The sequence below is a fragment of the Macadamia integrifolia genome, chromosome 13 (assembly GCF_013358625.1).
Source record: "Macadamia integrifolia cultivar HAES 741 chromosome 13, SCU_Mint_v3, whole genome shotgun sequence".
In the NCBI taxonomy this organism is placed as follows: Eukaryota; Viridiplantae; Streptophyta; class Magnoliopsida; order Proteales; family Proteaceae; genus Macadamia; species Macadamia integrifolia.
Window position 1 is genome coordinate 11738681 of NC_056569.1, and position 24340 is coordinate 11763020.

At 36.6% G+C, this 24340-nt stretch overlaps 2 protein-coding genes across 3 annotated transcripts in view; one reads left to right on the forward strand and one right to left on the reverse strand.

Moving 5' to 3' along the window:
• Positions 1–1033: 1033 nt before the first annotated feature.
• Positions 1034–6741, reverse strand: LOC122058819 (phosphopantetheine adenylyltransferase-like). Of its 2 annotated transcripts, XM_042621506.1 has the most exons (8): positions 5639–6741; positions 5293–5562; positions 5027–5159; positions 4845–4916; positions 4674–4733; positions 3081–3175; positions 2268–2337; positions 1034–1534 (listed from the first exon to the last, which is right to left on the reverse strand). In XM_042621506.1, the coding sequence occupies exons 2-8, from the start codon at positions 5301–5303 to the stop codon at positions 1394–1396; spliced, it is 582 nt and encodes a 193-aa protein (XP_042477440.1). In that variant the 5' UTR covers positions 5304–5562; positions 5639–6741; the 3' UTR covers positions 1034–1393. The 2 variants fall into 2 exon arrangements, with proteins under 2 accessions (XP_042477440.1, XP_042477439.1); XM_042621505.1 differs by having other exon boundaries at positions 5293–6741.
• Positions 6742–19463: 12722 nt separating this feature from the next.
• LOC122059015 (glycine-rich protein 5-like) overlaps positions 19464–24340 on the forward strand; it is a 7332-nt gene continuing 2455 nt past the window's right edge. The window contains exon 1 of the mRNA XM_042621723.1: positions 19464–19987. Within this exon, the coding sequence (XP_042477657.1) occupies positions 19464–19987 (524 nt within the window). The remainder of the gene's footprint in view (positions 19988–24340) is intronic.

Below are 24340 nucleotides of genomic sequence, written 5' to 3' on the forward strand. Positions count from 1 at the left end.
ATCCTAATCACCCACAACACACTTACACACAGAGTCACAACTCATACCATCATGCTACATCAACATTCACCACAAGTAACAAGTTTATATGCAAAATGACATGATCACAATAAACATTCCATAAAACACACGCAATCATCCACTCACCTCGAGTCTAAATGATGGTGGAGAGCCGATGGCCTCATGCAGCGTTGTTTCGTCACTTTTTGGTTCTACTCCTAGGATACATAGGGTTTTCAAGCAAATCAGTCAACCATAAGGAGGGTTGACCCTAGGTTATGTGTCAAATCAAAGGGAATTCAAAATTAGTTTTACGATAAAAAAAATGCGACTTGCCCTAAAAAACGAGTACTAGCTCAATTAAGTCACAAAAAATGGATTTCTACATTGATATAACTCCATCAAATTGCCAAACAAATGAACTTGTACAAGTGCAAATCAGACATTTACATCCGATTCAATCAGAACAAATACACAAACTAAACATACCTCACCGAGTAGAGGGCATCCTTCTGTAAAGCTATAAAGGAATAGCTATATAATGTTTCAGTTCTGAGGCACAAAATAACTACAGCCCAAATCTTCATTATAAACTCGTATGAGAGAGAGTATGCCATGTAATCTCTGCATAGGTGGTAGAAGCCATAGAGTGGGTCAATATCCTCCCATTTTCTCAGGATGTCTTTCGTAGTAATTCCGTCATGTAAAGAAGAGCTTAAATTTAGGATGGATTTTGAGTTTTCAAAAATAATGCCACTAATGTGAACATGGATATAAGAAAATACACCTGTTTGAGAGTCCAGTTGAGTTAATATTAATATTAGGTCTAAGAATTTTGACAACTACTTTAGTTGAAAGAGACCCATTATTTGTGAGGTGACACCGCCATTTGTCATGCTCAGAGGTAATGGGTATTTGAATCTCAGAGGCATTGTAAGAATAGTTTGTAATTGCTTATTAGTAGAGTGCAATGGTAGCTGTACTATATTCGTACCTGGATAGGCTTGTCCTGAAATTGGGTTTGGGCTGGCCATTAAATCTCAATTCAAATGCTTCATTCATGTATTTTCGAAAGGTCACCAAGAAAATAATAAAGCGAAGAAACACCAATCTGTTGTAAATTCAATCTCAAACAAAAGATATCTTCCGTGGATCATATTTCTGAATCTTAATCATTCAGTACACTGATACCACCATCTTTGCCCTGTTGCAGTAATGGCATAACATATTCTGTAAATACTTCTGTCGCTCCTCCCAAAACTCCATCCTATTAGAAGCAGCCAACAGAACTTCCTGTTTATCATAGTCAGTATTAAGGAGCTTAAGTGATTCTGCATGCTTCTCACCACCCTGCCGCCACTAAATTCTCTTCCGGCCTCAACATAGATCAGGTTTATTTATTTGTCATTGATTCTCCCTGACCGTGCACCATGTTGGTCTGCAACTTGGATTTCTCAGCATCGAGTCTCCTCAATGCGGTTGAACTTAGTTTTTCACCACTATTTTCTTCAGGTAAAAGATCCACTACCTCAATCTGGTTGTGAAAAAAAACACGAACACAAAAGTGAGGGAGATCCAAGTCCATTAATTTTTAACTTCATCTAGACATTAGAAATTCCAAGGGAATTAGATTAGCAAGCCTGTTAAGTTAAAATCATCTCTGCATTTTGTTTTTGCATTGGACACAGCTACTGTCCTGCTTCAAAATGAGAAAAAATATCTAAAAAGTGAAAGCTTGTCCAAGACAAGCTAAAATATGGTGAGAAAGATGCAGTAAACAATAGTTGAAACCAGTTTCTCTCTTTTCTTTTCTTCAGACAAAGGTCTTGCTTCCTCAATCTGTGAAGAGTATCCAAAAGAAATAGAGTGACCGACCATGTCAACCAATTTCTGATCCACATTGACATTGAAAAAAATGTTGGGATCAAATTTCTAAAACATTTGCATAATCTCACACATCCTATTTAATTTTCTCTTATCCTGCGCAGAATTGCACTCCCACTTTGAAATAAGACAACACCATATGGGAAAGTGGACGTTTCATTATAAGCAAGGTTGAGAGGCACAAAAAGGTGTGAATAACATTTTCCAATGTATGTCAGGTAACCACAAGGCTATGATCCCAATAGACTTGAATACAACATTTTCCAATGTATGTAAGGTAACCTCAAGTCTATAATCCCAATAGACCCATTAAATTTGGAGTTTCATTCATTCATTCAAATGATTGTATGTGTGAGATTGAGAGAGCCGGCTCAAAAACTAACCTCCAATTGTGGCAGACTTTTCTCAGCTCTTCGCTTGTTAACAGAGATTCCTCCAGCCATAGTTTCTTTGCTGGAAGAACAGATCACTGACAAATTAACAGAATATGGAGAAAAACTCAAAGCTGTATATCAACAGGTAAGGTTATTTAAGAAGAAACCTATTCCATTTTATACACTATCAAGCACATATCACTAGTGAACACAAAACAGCTCAACTTTTCAAGAGACCTTAGCCTCAGAAAAGGCAATCCAGATTCTCATTTAACTTCTACTTTAATCAGGCAGGATTGTCCAAGTCAGTATAAGATGAATACACAATGAATACTACTTCCATATACCTGTTAAGTCAATTGCAAATCTTAGTATATTACAGAAATTGAACATGTGCAATCACATGGAAAAGGTCACCGAACGGTCTTTTCAAGGCCATGCTGAGACCACATCATGGTTAAATTAGCGTAAATCTGACATAGTAAATCCAGAGAAATATAGACACAAGTTGAGTGCACACCTATATCCACAGAAGTATGTCTTCTCAATTTCTAGAAGATGTACTAGTTTAGGCTGAACTTTCAAAGTCTAATAAGTGTATTTTGTTTAATTTATCCAAATTGTTTCATAATGTCAACATACTTTTTAGCATTTAATGGTTATTAATATCTGGAAGTGAACAATGCAATAAAATCATGCTTAAAATCTAAATGATGAAATTCAAGTATGACAAAGTGAATGAATCATTAAGTAAAAGGAATTTCAAGCCCTATAAAGAGAAAACACAACCACATCATTATGCCAAGGACATATTAAATGTACCTGACAATAATAGCATCCAAGTTTTCATCAACAATTGATGGGCCATAAGGATCCACTATAGCTTCCGTTTTCACATTCAATCCTGCTTTAATGGACTGCAATCAAGACCAAAGATAAGCATTTATCCAGGTATCAATAAAACATCAGATATATTTTTATAGCTATTTCATCTTTCCATTTGTATAAGAGGTCTCTACTTTTATAGTCTTCACAAAAAGCCTAACCATTGGTTCTATATACCATAATAATTCAATTAGTTTAAGCAGAAGTGAAATAAACATTTATAATATCTATAACTAATCAGTTAAAAAATGATGTTGATGGATACAAATTTTGCAGTATAACTACCACGACATGCTATCAGTCTATAATAAAGTAGTGAGAAAAGTGTCTCTGAATTGTTGGGGCACCCAGATTTTTATATTCATTCTCTCTCCTAATAAAAATGAATGTAAAAATATAGTTGTCAAGGTGTTGCCTAGACATCCAGGAGCCTAAGCTGTCTTGGTTGGCTAGATGGTGTCGCCTTTTGTCTAGGCCCCCTCCAACGCATTGGGTCGCATGGATGCCGTGACAGCTATACCTAAAATAAGTCAGAAAAACTAAAGTTTCAAGCGACGTATGACAATATCTTCCGAATTAGCTGGAAAATGGGCATTAATGGAATGAAGTGATTTTGTGATTATACCTTCCTAGTGAGATCTCAATATTTATATGCTGCCACAATTGCCAGAAATGATTATATTGAGGCTGAACTTAGATATGTCATTATATGGCTTGAAATTGCTGCAAAAGTATACAGCTGGACAGATTATTCGGGGATATTTGAGTGATACAGTGAAGTAGTTGCAAGTTCGTTTAGGGTCCTAGCATCTTTGTCATAGTTGTCTAGGTGACTAGGTGATCCCATACGGTGGAGGGGCCTGGACAACTAAATGACACCAAAAAGGCACTTAGGCGGTGCCTAAACAACCCAAGGTGTCGTCCAGCAAGGGGCGCCTAGACAACTGTGATCTTCATAGTCACATTTTCCAAAGTTGGAGCCTGATCACCAAACACATCTTGTTCAAGATGGATTCTGAGATCAAGTAATGCATCAGCGGATGGCTTAGATAAAGAAGCTGCGGAGGGCGATTCGTCACATTGGGCCTACTAATCCACTTCCCGAGTCATAGCCTGTGTTTTCAATTGGTGGAGTGCACTTATTATATTTATTTATTTATTTATTTATTTATTTTTTGATATGAAGTAGCATGTGTTTGTGGAATGCAGATAAGCTTTTGTATTTTGATTTTTCTCTAATAATAAATGTTGTTACCCACTAAGAAAGTGGTGGACAAGTTACAGGATGAATTAACCATATGTCATCCTGAGTCCTGACACTCCCTAAAACTAAACAAAATTGTGTGATGCCAAGCAATTTTCAGTTTTAAGTTTCCTGAAGCTATTGAAAAATCAGATTTCTTGCAAAATTTTATTTTTTGACATGAGAAGGTAACAAGAAGATTAATGAGTTTAAACAACGTACACAGTAAAACCCCATAATGATGCAGAAAACTAGAAAATGCAATGACAAAGATTTTCCCATCTTACCTTGATGTAATACTCCACAGCTTTCATCCTCATCTCAATAGGCTCAATTAGCTCTGCCAACTGCAAAAGAACCACAAATCGTCCATTTAAATTACTCATCATCCAAGAAAGAGTGCAGAAACATCTGAATAAATGACAAAATCGTAAAGATGTGTAATAAACAGAACAAACCTCTTTCTTAGCAATCATTGGTCCATCACAAATCCCCACAACCACCCGATCCCTGGCAAGCTCTGCCGCTGCCTAATAAAAATCACTTTATGTTTTTAACAATAGCCACAAAGATATGATCCCAATAGACCCATCAAATTTCAGAATTTAAAAGGATAGGAATCAAGGGTAGGAACTAAAACCTTCAGAAGAAGACGATGACCATCATGCAAACGATCAAAGGTTCCTCCAAGAACAACAGAACCATAGGGTTCACGAACCAATCTATTCTCATTAGTTTTCTCTAAATCAGAAACTAATTCATTACTTCCCATTCTGCATAGACCAAAAAAGAAGGAAAAACAGAGCAGGAGAGAAAAAAATAATAAGGGTTTCACAGATTATTCAAAAGAAATTAAACCAAAAAAGACCATGAATTTAAATCAAAGCAGAGATGAGTTGATCTTACAGTTCCCCCATGGATTCAGCGAACTTCTTAAGAATCTCAACACCTAATTTCCCTTAATCCAGTGAGAGTTGAATTATATACAGAAGGCATTGAACCTAGACGTGATTCGAAATGGGTTCATTAAGAAGACAAATAAGCATCAACCAACAGCCAAGAAGGTGTCATTTATCAATCCCTTCCAACGGTTTCGTTGCAAAAAGTGTCGGTTGAAAGTTAAAACTAATAAAATTACTTCAATTTCAACACAGCTGTTCTACTCCCAAGTCCCACCTACAAGAAAGAGAAAAATCTGATTAGGTTAACCTGAATTAACAGGGAAGTTGAAGATTGAAACTCTTGACGCTACCTGCTACATTGTGGCTGGACAGAGATTCTCTACCATTAAATGCTTATTCTTGCACATACGCAAAATCGGATTTGGCTAGTCTCCAACGAGTTTACAGCGTGACACGTGGTACTTCTTTAATCTGACGGTCTTGAACAACCAACCCATTTGGTTCTAATGGGTACACTCAGCAACTCAACCCGACCCAGATAGAGAAAACTGGACTCCCTCGGATCTATGACGCTCTCTCGTCCTTATCCCAGAGGAGAACCAATAAAGTACCAGAGAGAAATTGAGGAGGGAGGAGGAGGTGGAGAGCCAAATCGTTATAGAGTTTCTTGTTTTCCATTCATAGAGAAGTAGCCGTTAGAATTTGCATCTCTTTCATGGCAAAAAGCCCACTAAAAAGCTTTGTGAAAGTAAGTCACATGCTTCGATCTTGCTGTAGGGTACCTTCAAAGTCCCTTCAAAGTTCAAGAACAAAAAGAAGGGCTAAAATTCCTCATATGCTTTTGATAAAGCATGAAACAAGCCCAAGTAATCAATGGAAACATAATTTCCAGAAGAAATGTTACCCATGCGAACAGATTTGAGCATCAAGGCGTGAATGAAGCTTAACAGAAAAAGTAAAATGAAACATCAAACATCAAACATCAAACGGGTCCAAACGATAAATAAAAAGCCTTTGTCACTAAGAATATCTAGATAAGCTCAACAAATACAAAAGAAACATCAAACAGGTCCAAACGATCTCCAAGTGACGATGAACGTTAAAGGGATCGACCCGATGAATCAACTCAGGGGCAAAATTTAAGCCTCCAACGAAAAATCAAGCAGAAAAATCCCAGCTTCCAGAAACCCCAAATCTTTATAAATCATCCAAAATCATCCTCTCCTTCTCCTGCCTAGTTTTTGTTTTCGTTTTCGTTTTCCTTATCTGCTACAGTTCTCTGTGATTTCTCCTCTTACCATGGAAAACACTAGACCAGCTACCTTCCTCCTTTCTCCCTCTCCATCTCCTTCTTTGCGAATGGAAGATGAGACAATGAGAAATCCTATCACGATTTGATCCCCTTCTCCTCCTTTTCCTCTTTTACAGAACTGTAATGTTTTACCTAGGGTTTTTTTCTTGGGAGGGAAAGGGCGGAGACTGAAAATCAAAGAACCTCTTTTGGATCGGGCATCTCGTGTTTTCCGACGAGGTGGATCGGGTCATGTATGCTGTCAACTAATCAAATGGGTTATTTGTTCATGACCGTAGGATTAAAGAAGTGCCATGTGTCGAGTTGTGAGAACTTTCTGGAGGATCGTTGGATCGTCAGTCGTTGACGAGCCGAATTCCCCCAATTCCGGACCTAGAAAACAACCATATAACGATCACAAATTTTTTTGGTTTTTTGGGTGACTATAACTATCACATTGAGGTTATCATTTTTATTTTTTGTTTATGTTTTATTTAAAAAAAATCATTAATTACATAGTTCTGTATCTAAGTTAGACCTACCTGATAATTAACTGAGAAATGGTTCTCTGTTCGAGAGCATGGCCTACACGCTCCAAGTGTCTCTCTTTCTCTCTCACAAAATTAAGGGTAAAGATGTGATTTCATATGGGGAGGAGAGATATAAACACTTGGGAGTACTAGCATAGGTCACACTCCCTGTGTCGGTCTCTGTCCTCCCCAACATAAGGAGTAAAGGAGTCTATTCACATGGGAGGAGAGATATAAATACATGGGAGAGTCGGCATAGGCCATGCTCATAGATAAAGTTCTTTTCTATAATAAAAATAGGACGAAATAACCCTACCCATTTGGTGTTCTCTACCCCTAACATAGCTAGGGGTGAAAAGACCTAGCTACCCCCTTGTGCACATGGTACTTTTATACCCAATTGTGTCTAGGCATAAAGGGCATGGGCAAGCTGAGTTTCTTTCCATTTAAAAATAGATGGACGGTTTCCTGTGATGCAAAGGAGAGGGTATTTTGGGACTATCATTCAAATAGGGGGTACTGTATGTGTAGTTAACAAATTTGGATTCAAGAATTATTAGGATGGAGAATAATTCAGAATAATTCGTTCAGGTAATTTTAGGATTTGATACAAAAATTGATAAAAAAATATATGTATAATAAAATTCACATTCTGATACGGATTGAAGAATTATTTGTTTACAGAAAACCAAAAAATAAAATAAAATCTAGATGTTCTTTTTTATATTTGAATTCATAGTCTCAACTGGGTTGAATCAGATTCGATAATGGTTGTCGTCGGTGTGCCTAATCACTTTATTTATTGGATGTTTATGCAACAATGGATTTCTATTAAGCCTTAATTGGACTCTATACCTTAGAATATCTCGCATTTCTATAGAGACGAATTCAATTGCGGATGCTTTAGCAAAAAGAAACGCAAAACAACGTGATTCCTACACTCGGACTTCATGTCCTATTTATTCACAATGATGTTATGTTTTTTTTTTGGTGAAAACAATGACGTTATGTGGGACTTTGAGAAAAGATCACACTATAGAATTGCATATTAATTAAATGGCTGATGGGATCTATTTTTATTTTTGAGCTCCCTTTAGACTCCTATTGATGGCAACGCCATAGGTGGATACTATTTGTGGGTTTTTGGATTGTTTTCTTTTATGTTGATGGGCATGCCCAAGGTGGAATTTTAGACAATCTTGTATTTCCCCCATATTGGTATGTCGTGATGTCACCCGTTTTGTATATCCATTTTAATTTATTAATATACTCTTGTTATATTTACAAAAAAAAAAAAAAAAAAATCAATTATCATATATGCATAATACACAAGTAATTGGAATAACTTCTCTTTCAATAATCACAAAGCATAATAAAAATATAAAATCATAACACTCGATCCACCTAATACAATCATCAATGAATAACATTCATTTTATATGGAGATTTAAATATTGTAACAGTTTTATGTATATTTTGCTTTATTTATAATAATCTTTTTTGCTCAAAATGCTCAAAAATGAAAGTTTTAGAGGAAGAGGTTGCCAGTCTTACCTCCGCTATGTGTTGGCCGACTTGGCTCTTTAATGTTATTGTACAAACACTAGGATAACCTAATGGTGGTAGCTTCGGTTTGAAGAGTCAACACCAAGGGGAGGAAGTCATGAGAGTGAACCCTATCGTATATAGGTTGACTATTGACCAGCCGCACTTAATAGAATAGAATAGGAAAGAAAAAAAAATGGCTCTTTAATGTTATAGGAGAGTAGATAGCCTCTTGGGCCAAGGAGATGCTCCAGTCTTTATTCACTTGCCCAAGAATTAATTAAAACATAAATGAAAGTGGGTTTTTAGTCAGAATTTTTGGTGGTGGAAGAAAGCGTGGTGGGAGACATCAATGCCTTATATAGGAATTTTCTTTCACCCAAAAGTAAAAATAAAAAAAAAATATGTTAGCGAAAGGTATGCTAGTGGGGTTGAGGAATGCTTCTCATATGGGTTGGAAAATTAAAGAAAGGTTGATGGGGGCTTTCTAACTCTTTTGGAGATCTCAAGACTTAGAAAAAATTTCGTGAGTTGCATTCAAGTAGCTGCAACCCCCTATTAGTAACCAAAGAAATGGAATAATTCACTTCTCTCTAGGGTTCACAAATATCCTCCTAAGTTGTAGTATTTTTCAAAATATCATTTTAGATTCCATTTCTTTGGCTGCTATAAGGGTTGTAACCCAGGCAACAGCGAAATTTCGTCCGAAAGACTTATTACCTATTTTTCTATTATTAATTGATCGGTATGATGTTGACTCTCTTCAGGTTCTTAAAAGGTTGGCTTATAAGCCTAGCAATTGAAATCTAATTTATTCTATGTAGGAGAAAATGGTAATAATGGGTTTGTTATGTATTTTCTTAAACTTTTCTTTTTCTTATAAAAAAATATATAAGATTTTTTTTTAGTAGTCAATAATACTTGCGTAGGAGAAGTTTTTCTTAAGCCCAAAGAGTCAACGATGAACAAAATTCTTATTATTGATATTTAACATAAGCTTCGCTGATGACTACACGAAATTGCATGGAAGTTTGTCTTAAATTTGATATTTTTTCACTTAAATTTAGGCTATAAATTCACAATCAAATGATCAGCTCCATAGAACATATGAACACAATCTGAATTATTATTGAAAAGAGCTTAAGGGAGAGAGAAATATGAAGGCTTATGCTATAGCTCTTATTGCATGTGGTGCTACAGTTGCAACTGTTTTGGTGGTGTATCTGTTGATATGTCTTTGCAAGAGAGGTCCTAAGAAACGAAATGTCAGCAACCAAAGCAATAGACCAAGTTCTTCTCCTCTTCCTTTGTATGGCAATGTTCAACAAAGTCGAGGAGTTAGCAACAAGGGCACCAAAGATGGTGGCATGTTTCTTATGGTGGGTGCTGGCGCTGCTTTAGCCACTGCTGCTGCTGTAGAGGTTATCACTAGTGATGGAAACTGTGGAGATACTGGAGGAGGAGGTGGTGGTGGTGGTGGAGGTGGTGGGGGTGGGGGTGGTGATGGTGGAGGTGGAGGTGGTGGAGGTTGTGGTGGTGGTGGTGGTGGTGGTGGCGGTGGCGGATGTGGTGCTGGTTGAATTGCTAGTTGAAAATATCAAAATTTTCTCCCATATTAAGTTTAAATGAGCTGGGTGCATGTTGTATATGGGAGCTAGTATTTACTTCACATGACTCCACAAATACAATTTGATGTTGAATAAACATGGGCTGTAAAAGGTATATACTGCATTTTAAATAAATAATTTATTTGTCCATTTCTTTTTCTCGCTAGCACTTAGAATGTGAGCAAGGGAATTAGGGATTTCATAAATTTTCGACCCCTCTCAACAACTCACATGGTACATATAAGGGTGTTAATCGGTTCGGTTTCGGTTTAAACGGTGTGGATCGATTCAATTCATATTTATTTGACTAAAACCATAACCGCACCATTTACTAAATGGTTCCACTTTCTGAAACCGTGACCATTTAGTAAACGGTTTCGGTTTCCACTGTTTCTAAATAGTGTCGGTTTCATGGTTTTAAACGGTTTCGATTTTGGTTTATTCTATACGGTTTGTAAAACGGTTCACAATCGATTTGTTATAACTTGCAACCATCTCTAAACTGAAGATCATAAGCTTATCAAAAAATAATTGGCAACCACAAATAAGAGATTCTATATTAACGATGATATGTCTTAATTTGATAATCTAGTGCTATTTCTTTACATGGTCATTCTCAAACATTTAGAACTAATATCATACAACATCCAAATCCAACCTTCTACAGCATAAAATATTAAAATGACAGGTGGTTCAGCCAAAACACCCCATCTATGATAACATAATAACATAATAACATATATGGATTACAATTTCATGATCTAAAGCCTAAACTTGAACTGAATTGCAATTAATCATACCAAAGAAGGATGGACACTTAATTTAATTGTTAATTGTTATATGGATTACTGCCCCTTCTTTATTTAATTGTTATATGGATTAATCGGATCGGTTTAAACTGTTTAAATGGTTTCAATTTGGTTTGAAACTAACGGGTTTCGCGGTTAAAATCGACTCGACCCGTTTAGCTAATCGGCCTGAAACTTGAAACCATAACCGCACCATTTATTAAACGGTTTTACGGTTTCGGTGTAAATGGATCGGTTCGGTTTCGGTTACAAATTCACATCCTTAGGTACATATTTGACCTTATCAAATAAATCGGAAAAATGTTTATATGGGGGAGTATGGTGCTTGAAGCTAGAAACATGGGGTGAAATAACTGCCCACCCCCATGAAATGAAAAATGACATCTTTGTAGATATTTTGTTTTCATGTGCTCCCATGTTGGTGTATGATGTCTTGTATTCCGTTGTAATTTAATCCAGAGAGTACTAGTGCAGGCACTCGACAAACGGCAGTCCCTGTAGGGATTGCAAGGGGACAGGAGCCCCCTGCATAGAAGGGGTTTAGGTCCCCACTCGAATTGACAATTTTGTACTTTCCGGTGTTAGGGTTTTTTGCTATATATTTGTAGCAAGAGTTACTTTCTCTGTAAGCAATTATGAGAGGTGTGAAGACGAGCGTTGCAACCCTATTCTCTTTTGATAGTAAAGCAGAATCTCATCTCATCGAGAACGTAGGCAATCTTGTCGAACCTCGTAAACCTTTGTGTATTGTTTGTTCTTGTTTTTCCATTATCTTCTGCAGCGCTATAATCCTAGCCATCGTCTTGCCTGTCGAGGCGCCTGCACCAGTACTCCCTATATTAAACTGTGACGAAATACAAGACATCATATACCAATAGTCTCCAACCTAGTTCCAAAAACACTATTTGGTTTTGGGTTTCAGAAGTACTTAAACCTAACCCCTCAAAAGATTTTGAGTTACAAATTTTATGTCAACCAGTAAGGTGTTTTTTTTTTTTTTCAGGGTTAGTTACCATTCCAAAAATTTAAATAAATGAATCGAGTCCAATTGCCTTCAAGTATGCTTAGGGAAAATAAAACAGAACATGAGGCATGATGAGATATATGATAAAGTGGATTGAATTAGAATAGTCCGAACTGTTTCATAAAGTGCCGCTTCTTTCCATCATTTTTCTTCGGTCAGTGTGAGTCTGTCACACACTTCCACAAAGGTTTGGACTCCATTTGGCGCATGCAGCTGCATCAAAGTTGCCTGTTTTGGCAGATCTTCATTCACTTGCCCAAAAATCAATTATAATATCATTGAAAATATTTTCAAGTGAGAGAAATTATGATGGTGGAAGAAAGCAGGGAGGAGGACACCAATGCCTTATACAGGAAGTTTATTGGGAAGTTAATGGTAGAGGAGAAACAAGGTCGGGTTGGTTTGGGTTCCTAAAACGTCAAGTAAACCTTGTATCCTTTTAATTGGGCATAAGTCCGATCCAATCTTTTTAAAGTTGGACAAAATTAATCCTAACTTGTCCTTAGGGTGGATCGAGTTCTTATATCTATCCCATTTTTTTATTTTTAATATACATATATGTCAAATGAGACATCATTCTAAGGAATCTTTAAAATCAAAAGTGAGTGATGGATTTATATTTTATAATATGTTATTTATAAGGTTTTTAAATTAAAAATGTGAGTGGTGTATATATTTAACATTATACTATATTATATTTATATTGTATTACAATCTACCTTATATTACAATGCATGTATATATGATAATAATAATAATATGGCACAATGAAGTAAAAGTATATACATATATATATATATATATATATATATAATCAGAGTTAAAAATCAAGGTTGGTTTGGGCCTCAGTTGGGGCCCGATCCAACCCTAACCCGTCTTCAAGGTTATAAAACTTACCTCAGGCCTTGTTCGGGCTCATGATAGGTTAGGACAGATTTGGATTGTCATGGCCAAATTTACACCCTAGACTCAATGGAACTTACCTATCAATCCTCTTAAGAAAGAAGGGTAAGAAAGGAGAAGCTTTTCTTGAACCCAAAAAGAGTAAATTCTTATTAATGATGTTACTAGACGAAATTGCGTGGAAGTTGGTCTTAAAGTCAATACTTTTCACTTCAAGTTGGGCTATAAATTTACATTCAGATCAGCTCCATAGAACATATATGAACACAAACTGAATCATCATTGAATAAGAGCTCAAGCAATAGAGAAGACTATGGACTCATGATAGGTTAGGACGAAGTTGGGTTGTCATGGCCAAATTTACACCGTAGACTCAATGGAACTTACCTATCAATCCTCTTAAGAAAGAAGGGTATGAAAGGAGAAGCTTTTCTTGAACCCAAAAAGAGTAAATTCTTATTAATGATGTTACTATACGAAATTGCGTGGAAGTTGGTCTTAAAGTCAATACTTTTCACTTCAAGTTGGGCTATAAATTTACATTCAGATCAGCTCCATAGAACATATGAGCACAAACTGAATCATCATTGAATAAGAGCTCAAGCAATAGAGAAGACTATGGAGAAGATTGATATCGTTCTCATTGTTTGGGGTGCTACAATTGCATCTGTTTTAGGGGTGTATCTGTTAATCTGTCTTTGCAAGAGAGGCCCTAAGAAAGAAAAGACCAACCAAAGTGGAGGAATTAGCAGTAGGGGTATCAAAGATGGTGCTGCTTCAACCAATGCTGCTGCTGTAGAAGGCATCACTCGTGACAGAAACTCTAGGGATACCAGAGGTGGGGGTGGTGGGAGTAGCTATGGTGGAGGTGTTTTGACTATCTATGGAGGTGGTGCTGTCGGTGGTGGTGGCTGTTGTGGTGGTGGTAGTGGTGGTGGTGGTGGCGGTGGATGTGGTGGTGGAGGTGGTGGTGGTGGTGGCGGATGTGGTGGTGGAGGTGGTGGTGGTGGTGGTGGTGGTTGCTAGCTCAAATTAACATTTTCTCCCATTTGACATTTATATGTGGGATTAGCCCCATAGAAGTTGATACATTCTGTCTTTAGTTGTTGTTTTTGTCCATGTTTTAGAGTGATTATTAGGGAGGCACATAACCTTACTAAAGGTGCCAAGCTCTAGGTTTACGCTGTCTCATGTTTGGTGGTTGCAGCCATCTCCTTCTCCTGTTAAAAATGTTGCTGGTTGGAGTTTCTCCAAAGCAGCTTTCTCTAATACTATATGTCTTCTACCCAAAAAAAGAAAAAAAAAAAAATACAAAAATACAATTTGATTTTGAATAAACTCGAGCTATAAAACGTATATATTGCATTTTAGATAGATTATTTATCTGAAAAAAGCGTAATGCATGACCCCAATACCTAGACACAGTGGGAGTAAAATAACAGTCCCACCCCTCATGTAAAACAAATATTCCATCTCTTATGATGCTTCTACTAGTGCTCTCATTGGTCTACAAACTGATGTATGAATTACAGGTTGTCTTTTGCGTAACTCTCTCTCATTATTTATTTATTTTTCTTTTCTGTTCACGCTAAAACTTGAAATGTGAGTATGGGAGTGATAATTGGGTGGGTACTCAATGCCAACTTCCCAACCCTACCATGATCTAAATTAATGTGTTCACATGGCAAAGACTTGGCCTTTATAAACTTTCCACTAACCCACTTGTATCAAAGGAAAGAAAACAAAATTCAGTGATAAATGTAGAAATAATCACAGCTGATCCAAGAAAGTAATAGGAAAGCAATAGGAAACTCTTTCTTTTTTCCTTTGCTGTATTTGGAAATATTCAGACTTGATATACCAGGAGTAAGCTAAGAGAATATTTTCCCAAACAAGTGGTTAAGTAAGTGCATCAAATACATGGATGGAGTCTAGACTAGGATATATAAGGATCAAATGTACGCGGCTATGGTAATTTAAGGAATGTTTTAACAGGAGTGTCAAATCTCATACTTATTATTGTTATTATTATTAATAATATTATTGTTATTATTATTATTATTATTATTATTATTATTATTATTATTATTATTATTATTATTATTATTATTATTATTCCTATCTAACTGCCTAAGGCCTTAATGGGATTTTAACTACTGCACAAATGTGAAACAAGAGAGTCAGATATACTCTAATTTTCTTTGAAGAGGGAGGGCTGGAGGGCTGGGTGGGGAGAGGGGTGCCTTATGACACCAATGTGAAATAAGAGTCATTCCCTTGACCTCGTCATTACTCTAATGTATTTGGTAAAATATAAATGATTCATAAGAGTGGGGAGAACACAAAATATTGTTGGACCAAGGGGCTCCACCAATCAGAAGTGGAATTTGGTAATATTACTGTACACCCTTCTTCTGATAGGGTCTTCCTTGGCTTCTTGCTAAGGAGTCAACAACAAAATTGATCTCCCTAAGAATACAATGAAAAGAGAAGGCTCTAAAATATGATGACAAGTGCATGATATATATTGTCCATGATGGGCTGAACTACTAGTGGGATGCTCGGTGTTGTTGTTCCTGTCAAATATAAAACAAGCTCACGACAGTTTCAATTATATGGGAAAAAGTTCTCTTAGCCACAAGGGGATGGTATGTATACCGGCACTCTCACTCTCTCTCTAACGAAATGGTCTCATTGCCCTCTTATTTATGAAATTGTTCCATCACACTTCATTAATATAATGTGTATTAACAACTTTACAGGAGAATCAAGTATTTGACTTTTATTCCCATACTATATATTTTTTCTGATTCCATTTAGGGAAAAAAAAATCGGTTATTGGAGGTAAGGGTGTCAAACGGGACGGTTATGGTATTTGGGACAGGCCTATACCAGTACCAATACTAAAGGTGCCAATCCCAGTACTATCTTGCTTAGTTAACATGATCAAACTTTGCTCCCAGCCCCAATTAGTAATGGGATGGGATGGTACTAGCGGTGCAAGTTTGGCCACAGTGGCCTGAACTTGCCCTAAGCCTGCATTAGGTCAGACTCGAAACTTATGTCTTTAAAAATTTTTGAACTTGAGTCAGGGTTAGGGCGGGTAAGCGTTGATGTCTACGGTCCGCCCGACTCTAATTTTTACCTTGACTTTTGGCCTTGATTTGACCTTGCCCAACACTGATTTTTTTGCCTAATTTATGATAATTATGTTACCGATATTATTTCTCAAAACGAAACAGGATGCAATCAATTATTTTCCATTTTGTTTGAAGAAATTTCATTTGATATCCATTAGTTATTTTTTCTTTAGTCTCACTTTTAACGCAATGTTAAGATTTCCTATACTTGGTATATATATATATATATATATATATCTTTTTTTTCTTTTTTCATATTGAATTTTAATGATATTCTATAGTCGTGAATTGAGATGATTGTTTTTCAATAAAAAAAAAAAAAAAAAACTGCGATAGTTGTACTTATTCAACCAGAATTGTTCTCTCTCTCTCTCTCTCTCTTATTTTATTTTATTTATTTATTTATTATTTTAGTCTTTAGCTCAATCATGTATAGCAATTGGAGAATTCTCAAGAGATGATGATTCTAATGCATCAAGACACGTTGAGTTACTCGGGATCGCTATTGTATACTAATAAATTATGCTACGGAATTTGGGAAGAACTAGAGAAAGAGTAAAGATCATTGCAACTTTCACCTTCCGATCTTGTTCCATATATTGAAATCTCTACTTGAACTGCTTTGGCCTAAACCAAACTGAGATGAGCCATTGTTGAACCTGAACCTAGCTGACCAAATACCCTATCATCCAAAGCCATTGAAATTGAAAACAATTAAAATCAAACCAAATTGATAAGGCGTTATTGAGTTGGGATTAGGCTTTGTTGTTATTATAATATATCTGGAGAGTCATTTGTGTGTGAAAGATTGATTTGTGTCATTTTTGGTACTTACTGGGCACTGGATGTGAACAATATTGAATGGGTTTCCTCAAAACTCAACCAAGGCCCAACCCAACCCTACCGGACTCATGCCTATGTTCAACCCTACTAGACTCATGCCAACCCAAGATCCTAATGGACCTGATTATGCTAGGTTGGCCCTAATTGGCCTTGATTTTTTCTAGTGTCAGGCTAACCCTAATTGAATCTATTTCTGCCATTTGCGTCCTATGAAATAAGAGGAGAAAAAAGCCACTAATAGATCAAATGATCAATTAAATATTGAAATTATGAAGTGCAACCGTATTTAGGACACCTGACTATAAGAATCAATGACCCAAATTTTATTACTCTAAATAAAAAGACAAGATGACAACCCTAAATTATATTATATAAATCAAGGTTAAAATCAAAGTCGGGTTGAGTTGGACCGCATTGAGTCTAGACCTCAACCCAAGCTTGGGCCAACACCAATCCAAGGTCAGTTTTTTTTAACCTATCTGCCCTGAGGGTAAAAAATATCTTAACCCAGACTTTGTTTAGACGCAATACGGACCAGAGCAGATTTAGACCATTAGGTTCAAATGATTAATTAAATATTAAAATTATGAAGTGTAACTTTGTTTAGGACACATGACCATAAGAATCAATGATCCAGCAGATTTCATTATTCTAAATAAAAGATAAGATGACAGCCTTAAATTATGTTATATAAATTAAAACTAAAATTGAGATGAAGCTAAGCACAACCTTAACCCTATATTATTGTCTTTTAACCCTAATCCACCCTGAAGGTAAACAATCCGAACCCCGACCTTGTTCAGACTCAGGACGAATGCAGACAACCAGATTCAAACTTACACCCCTACTTCCACTAATCTACGATATTAAATTTTGAGTACTGGAACTCAGCAGATAAATATGGGAGGCTGGGACCTGCTTGCCATTAAGGTTTGGATCCTACCTGGTCTGCCACATGGCACCTGAAGCTGCACCAAGTTGTGTGTTTTGGCATATCTTCATGCACTTGTCCATAAATTGATTATAATATTAGTAAAAGTGTACCAAATAATAATAAGAGGGGTGGAAATTTCAGATTCAAGATAGGAGAAAAGTAATTGATATCTCCTTCTGATAACCAGGGCAAGGAAATTTCACGATCTGGTGAAGCTTCGAATTCTTTGTCTTTAGGAAGATAAAATGGAGCCAGTTCCCGTGATGCTAGAAATTTTTTTAGTATTGATGCAGTACTAAAACGAGCAAACAAATCTTTTATCTTCATGTTCCTACAAAAAATAACAAGCTAATATATATATATATATATATATGCAATATATTTGGTTTAGAAGTGTCACTGTGTCATGAAAATAATTTAGCATCAAGTTCTACCTTTTAATTGAGAACCTAGGTGTTTGCAGGACCTACAAGGCTACAACTCAAAAAACTACAGAAATGTACAAATGGAAACACCACCAATGCATTAACACCATTGAGAAAGTGTAATCTTGGCCTACAACTGCCTTACCTGCTGTAAATCCAAGGGAGTTGGGCTGGTGGGTTCTTAAAAAATAAAAAATAAAAAATATCTTACATATCCCATTTTATTTCTCACTCAAGTGCCATTTTTTAATTTGATTTTCTCTATATTTTTCGATGATCCACGTATTCTTCGAATCATTTAGATTTTCGGATGGAAATTAAATCCATTATATTCTTTTTCTTCTTTCTTTAATTCCATTATCTAATTTTGTCAAAATCCGTTCAATTCTTTCAACTGGTTTTTATTTCCATTTCTATTTGTTCTTAGTCTCTTAGATTGTGACTTCATACTTTCTTTTCTCCATTGGCAGAATAAAAGGGATAATTTTTTATAATATGAGTCAAAGCGAACCCGAACTTGTTCAGACTCAGGACGAGCCAAAGCAAATTCAGACCGCCAGATTCAAACTTACACCCCTACTTCCACTCATCTACGATATTAAATTTGAGTACTGGAACTTAGTAGGTAAATATGGGAGGCTGGGACCTGCTTGCCATTAAGGTTTGGATCCCACCTGGTCTGCCACAATGGCACCTGAAGCTGCACCAAGTTGTGTGTTTTGACATAACTTCATGCACTTGTCCATAAATTGATTATAATATTAGTAAAAGTGAACCAAATAAAAAAAAAAAAAAAATCCAAATGAGGGGAATTCATGTAGCAGAAGAAAGCGGAGAGGGACACACCAATACATTATATGGGAAGTTTTTTTGGAAGTCAATGGAGCTTTGCTCATTCATCTGACGTGAGAATACTACTGAAGGAGCAGCTTTTCTTGAACCCAAAGAGTCAATGATTAAGATGTTTCACATAAGCTTCATTGATGACTATACGAAATTGTGTGGAAGTTGGTCTTAAAGTTGTTATCTTCACTTAAAACTTTAGATATAAATTACAATCAGAGCATAGCTCCATAGAACATAAGAACACAAACCGAATTGTCATTAAACTAGAGAGAGAAACTATGAAGGCTTATGCTATAGCTCTCATTGCCTGTGGTGCTACGATTGTAGCTGTTTTAGTGGTGTATCTGTTGATCTGTCTTTGCAAAAGAGATCCTAAGAAAGAAAAGAACAACCAAAGCTATAGGCCAAGTTCTTCTCCTCTTCCTGTTTATAGCAATGTTCAGCCAAGTCGAGGAATTAGCAATAAGGGTACCAAAGATGGTGGCATGGTTCTTATGGTGGGTGCTGGAGCTACTTTAGCTTCTGCTGCTGCTGTAGATGTTATCACTTGTACTACAGATGGAAACTCTAAGGATACTGGTGGTGGGGATGGTGGTGGTACTAGCAATGGTGGAGGTGCTGTTGGTGCTGGTAGTCATGGTGGTGGAGGCGGTGGCCATGGTGGTGGTGTCCATGGTGATCATGGCCATGGTGGTGGCCATGATAGTGGGGGTTATGGTGGTGGCCATGGTGGTGGAGGCGGCGGTGGCGGTGGCGGTGGCGGTGGCGGCGGTGGCGGCGGCGGATGTGGTGGTGGTGGCTGGTAGCTGATATTATCAAAATATTCTCTCGGTTCAATACCTGCAATGTGGCAGGTTGGATGGGTTAGAATTGTGTGGCCATGTGGTAGGTTGCTTCAATTTCTCTCACTTATAATGTTTCAGCTAAAAATGCAGTTTGTCATAGGCAAAGCAAAGCATTGAAATTTTTTATAATAATGCCATTTCATTACACAATGATATAATTGAATTTGAGTTTAAAATTTAATTTACAATATCGATATCAAATTATTAGATTTATCACATCACCTTCTCATGTGGTGCAAGTAAATGCACACGATGAGAAAACTTTCCCAGATAACTCTTTTCCTATAAAAGAAGAATACAAATGAGAAGTGCTTTTGACCAACATGGGTTACATTGTGAATTGGAGGGGGTTGTACATTAATTATATGGACAAAGTCTAGAGTATAATGATCCAAAATGTCTTGCGAATCCGCTCTCAACAGCCCCAAAAAAAAATGCATAAGTTTAACAGGGGATAACTGTTGTGGACGGATATGGCTTTTGGTACCTAAGAAATGGTTTGATGGACGTCTCAAATCTCCTACATTAATTCAATTATAGAAAAAGTCCTCTTAGAGGTCAGGGGAGGAGGGTAGTCTCTCTCTCTCTCTCTCTCTCTCTCTCTCTCTCTCTCATACATATAAAATGATTTCGTTGTCCTCCTATAAATGAAATTATTCTGCCATACTTCATTGTTACACTCTCATATGTTGTTTTCTTAGAGAACCCTCTCCTTTCAATTAGATATTGTCTCATGTATTGACACCTCTACAAGAGAATCAAATATTAGATGAGTTTTATAATTTTTTTTGGGGGGTGGGGTGTAATTATTACAAAGGTTTTATTAGGGATTTAGAAAGGATAATTAAACCATCTCTAAAGACATGATTTAGAGACAATACTTAATATTAAATGATAATGTTAAATTTTAGTTAATATATATTTTGGGAAAAAGGCTGAACACGCAACGAGGTTGCCAGCATGTGCCATTCTCTCTCCTTTGGAAAATGCCTTCTTACCCTCTTGTGTCCAGCCTTATGATTAGAACATTCAGCTAGTGTACCGAAAGTTAATGGGATGCACAATCCTCTCTCAACTTAATTTGTTTTTAGAGGTGGTGATATCCTTTTTTTTTTTAAAAGAAAAAGTGGTGATATCTTACTGCCATAAAACTGCATACCATCGAACCATTTGATGCAAAATTTTCCTTTTATTAAATTGAAACGGGTTTCATTTCAATTCTATACAACCATTGGGAGAAGGCTGGGCACGCTGCTGGATGCCCAAGCCTTTTATCACTTTCTCTCTCTCTCCCTTTTGAAAACGACCCTAGTCCAGGAGCTGTTGCCACTTTCCATCGATGCTATGAATTTTATACAGAGATAAAAAATGCTGGCGTGTAATTTATCATGTTAAGGTAATGTGGTTACATTGATATTTGGTAGTAAGGGTGAAATTTTTTATTCTAAATTTGCTAATCTGTATCCTTATTTTATAAGGAATCCAACTGCTCATAAGGGCTGATTGGTGTGATTTTGAATTCAATTTTGGATTGATTTCAATATTTGATGTAATAGTTCCATAGATTTTTGGTAAAGAAATTGAAATTGTTTTGATTGTGCCAATCTGAAATATTTGAAGAATAAAAAATCTCAATTTAAGAGAATAGATTCTCTCTCTCGTAATGTAGTACATATGTTGAGCCCCTCAAAATATTAAACACCCCCTATGTGAGTGGTCCCAAAGAGATAAGAGGAGTCAAACTCATAACCACAAGTTTTCTAAGACGAAGGTCCCTTGCTAACTCGGCTACCCTCCTTGGGGTTTCCCAATCTTATGTTACTAATCTATAGTGAGGAAAGATTGGGTAAAAGTACTTTAAATCATCTACCTCAATTCAAACAAGTAAATGATTAGGAATAGTGAACTTGATTTGATGTGTATATGTTGTAATCGGAGCACATATGAATAAATTGTAATGAGAAGATAATTAATATTGAAATCAATAGATAAAAAAAGTTTAATTATTGCAACATCATTTTTTATTATTTTAAAGGGGGAGATAACTAATATTGAAATCACAAAATGAAATTCTATCAAACCATTACATTTGAGTGTTCAACTAATTATGTATAGTGAACAAAAAGCTATTGCAGATCAATTTTCCTTTTCATAAACTTATACTCGTTGATTTGTAATAATTTATAACAATGGGGTTGGTAGCTTAGTGGTGAAAATGCCCTCAACCCATCAGCGCTCGAGTCTCTGCTGGTTGTGGGCTCGAGTCTTGGCATGCCCACTATCACCCATTGGTCTTGTGGAAGCGTTGCTTCCCACACCGAGGCTTGTCCTAGGAGCTATGACCACTACCATGGAGCACCATTTTTCTTGTTAAAAAAAAAATTGTAATAATTTATCTTACAACCAGAAAACTTATAAGGATATTGAAATCAATGAATAATCAATTCACCTATTCATAACCTGATTTCTTCATGAAATTTTTTTATCAATTTCAATCACATAGGCTTTCAGTCTAGCTATCGGTTGGTTCAGTGAGAAATGATTTTCAGCTAATTCCATCATACCCTCAATCCAAATGATTCAATTGGATTCAACATTTGATTTTACCGGTTTTGGCCGGCCGGCTGGCTAGGTTTTGATACCCCTTCCACCCATCTCTAGAACCCATAGGAAGAACAACACACCTAAGAGAAGCAGCAAACCAAAGGAGCAAAAACAAGTAATCAGCACTGAACACAAGCCTCAGCACAACCCCAATCTAGGGTAAGAAAAAGGAAGAACGATGAGCTGCACAAGAGAAAAAATAAACCAAAAAAAGGCAGAGCAAAACAAAATGAAGTAACCAACGAAAGAGAACAGATCAAGTTTTCATACAAGATTGATCCACACATGTATGAGATTTACATAAAGAAAAGCTAGGTGATGAATTCTATTTGTGTGAATCAGATTATACGAATATGATTCTTGTACGAGAACCTAATACACACTGAAAGAAGCCTAGCAGAGAAAATGTGGAACCAACCAAAAATCCTTTGACATTGGTAAATGAAAAGTCAAAATGGTCGGTCAGCGTTTATTGAAATGATGAACGCAAACAAAACTCACCTACCTCCCGTTCGGCATTGAAGTAAAGAAATTAAGAAAGAAACAAAGAATGGAGGAAGGAGTGGCTGTAGAATTCAAGAAGAGAAATCGAGAAAAGGTGGCGCCCCATCTTTGACACGGTTACAGAATTGACCACGGCGCCCATCAAGAACGATGCACAGCATGTTTCTGAAAAATCGAACGCAATTCACCGTATCAGCTGGATCGGAATGGTGTCTGTTTTGATCGATTTTTGATCCTTGACTTTCTGATCCTGTTCCACATGCATGATTCAAGAGTAAAATCAAAATATAAAAAAAAAAAAAATAAGTAGATTTGTCCGGCGTGATCTGATCTAGTGACCGTTTCTGTGATTGTTCTAGAGTTTAAAACCTTGATACTGAGTGTGGACACGGCGGAGAAAAACTGTGACATTTTGAATATAGGTCAGAGTTTAGGCAAAAAATTGGTTGTAATGCGGCTTAGGCTGCAATTCCTGTTAGCAATCAAAAGAAATTGAATAATTCATTTTCCCTTTAGTATTTCTTAAAATATCCCAAGCTTTGCACTTACTAGCGACAAGCTGGGCAGCTAAATTCATCCGAAATGTAAGCCTTGGTCATCAGTATCTTTCCATTTTGTTGCTAGGTCCTGTAATGTGGAGAATCATAAGCTCCCACTCCCCCTCTTATGCTTTTCGTTTGGGTACTTTCGGTATTAGCTGAATAAATTAACTCTGACAGCCAAATTTGGATCCAGCTGCAACAACAGTATGGCTTGTGTTGCACATTTTTCTTGTATTTTTAAGAGTGTAGAATTATTTCATAGAATGCTTTTCTTTCCACTGTTTTCTTTGGTCCATGTGACACTCGTTATTTTAACATCAAGATTTCCGAAGGTCATGGTTAGGGGTGCAACTGGGCCGGGCTGGGTTGGGCTTTTTAAAACCCTAGCCCAATCCTGAGTCCCCTTAATTGGATCCAAACTCGTCCTGATCCTGACTCAGGGCTGCAAAACTTCAACCCAGGCCTAACCCTTCAGGGTTCACCCCATCCTTACCCGCCATGATCGGCCCTGATTTTTTAACATCTGGCCGGGATGACCCTGATTGACCTTGACTCTGACCCTGATTGACCCTGATTTGCCATCAAGGGCTGGGTATAGTCTGATTCTGACTCTGCAAAATATGAAATAACTAAAATATATATATATATATATATATATAT

What these genes read in the sequence shown, in the direction of transcription:
- LOC122058819 (XM_042621506.1), bottom strand. An exon ending in GTCATCGTCTTCTTCTGAAG is followed by an intron (nt 4,917 to 5,026) that starts GTTTTAGTTCCT and finishes GATTTTTATTAG; the next exon opens with GCAGCGGCAGAGCTTGCCAG. An exon ending in AAAGTCTGCCACAATTGGAG is followed by an intron (nt 1,535 to 2,267) that starts GTTAGTTTTTGA and finishes TTTCACAACCAG; the next exon opens with ATTGAGGTAGTGGATCTTTT.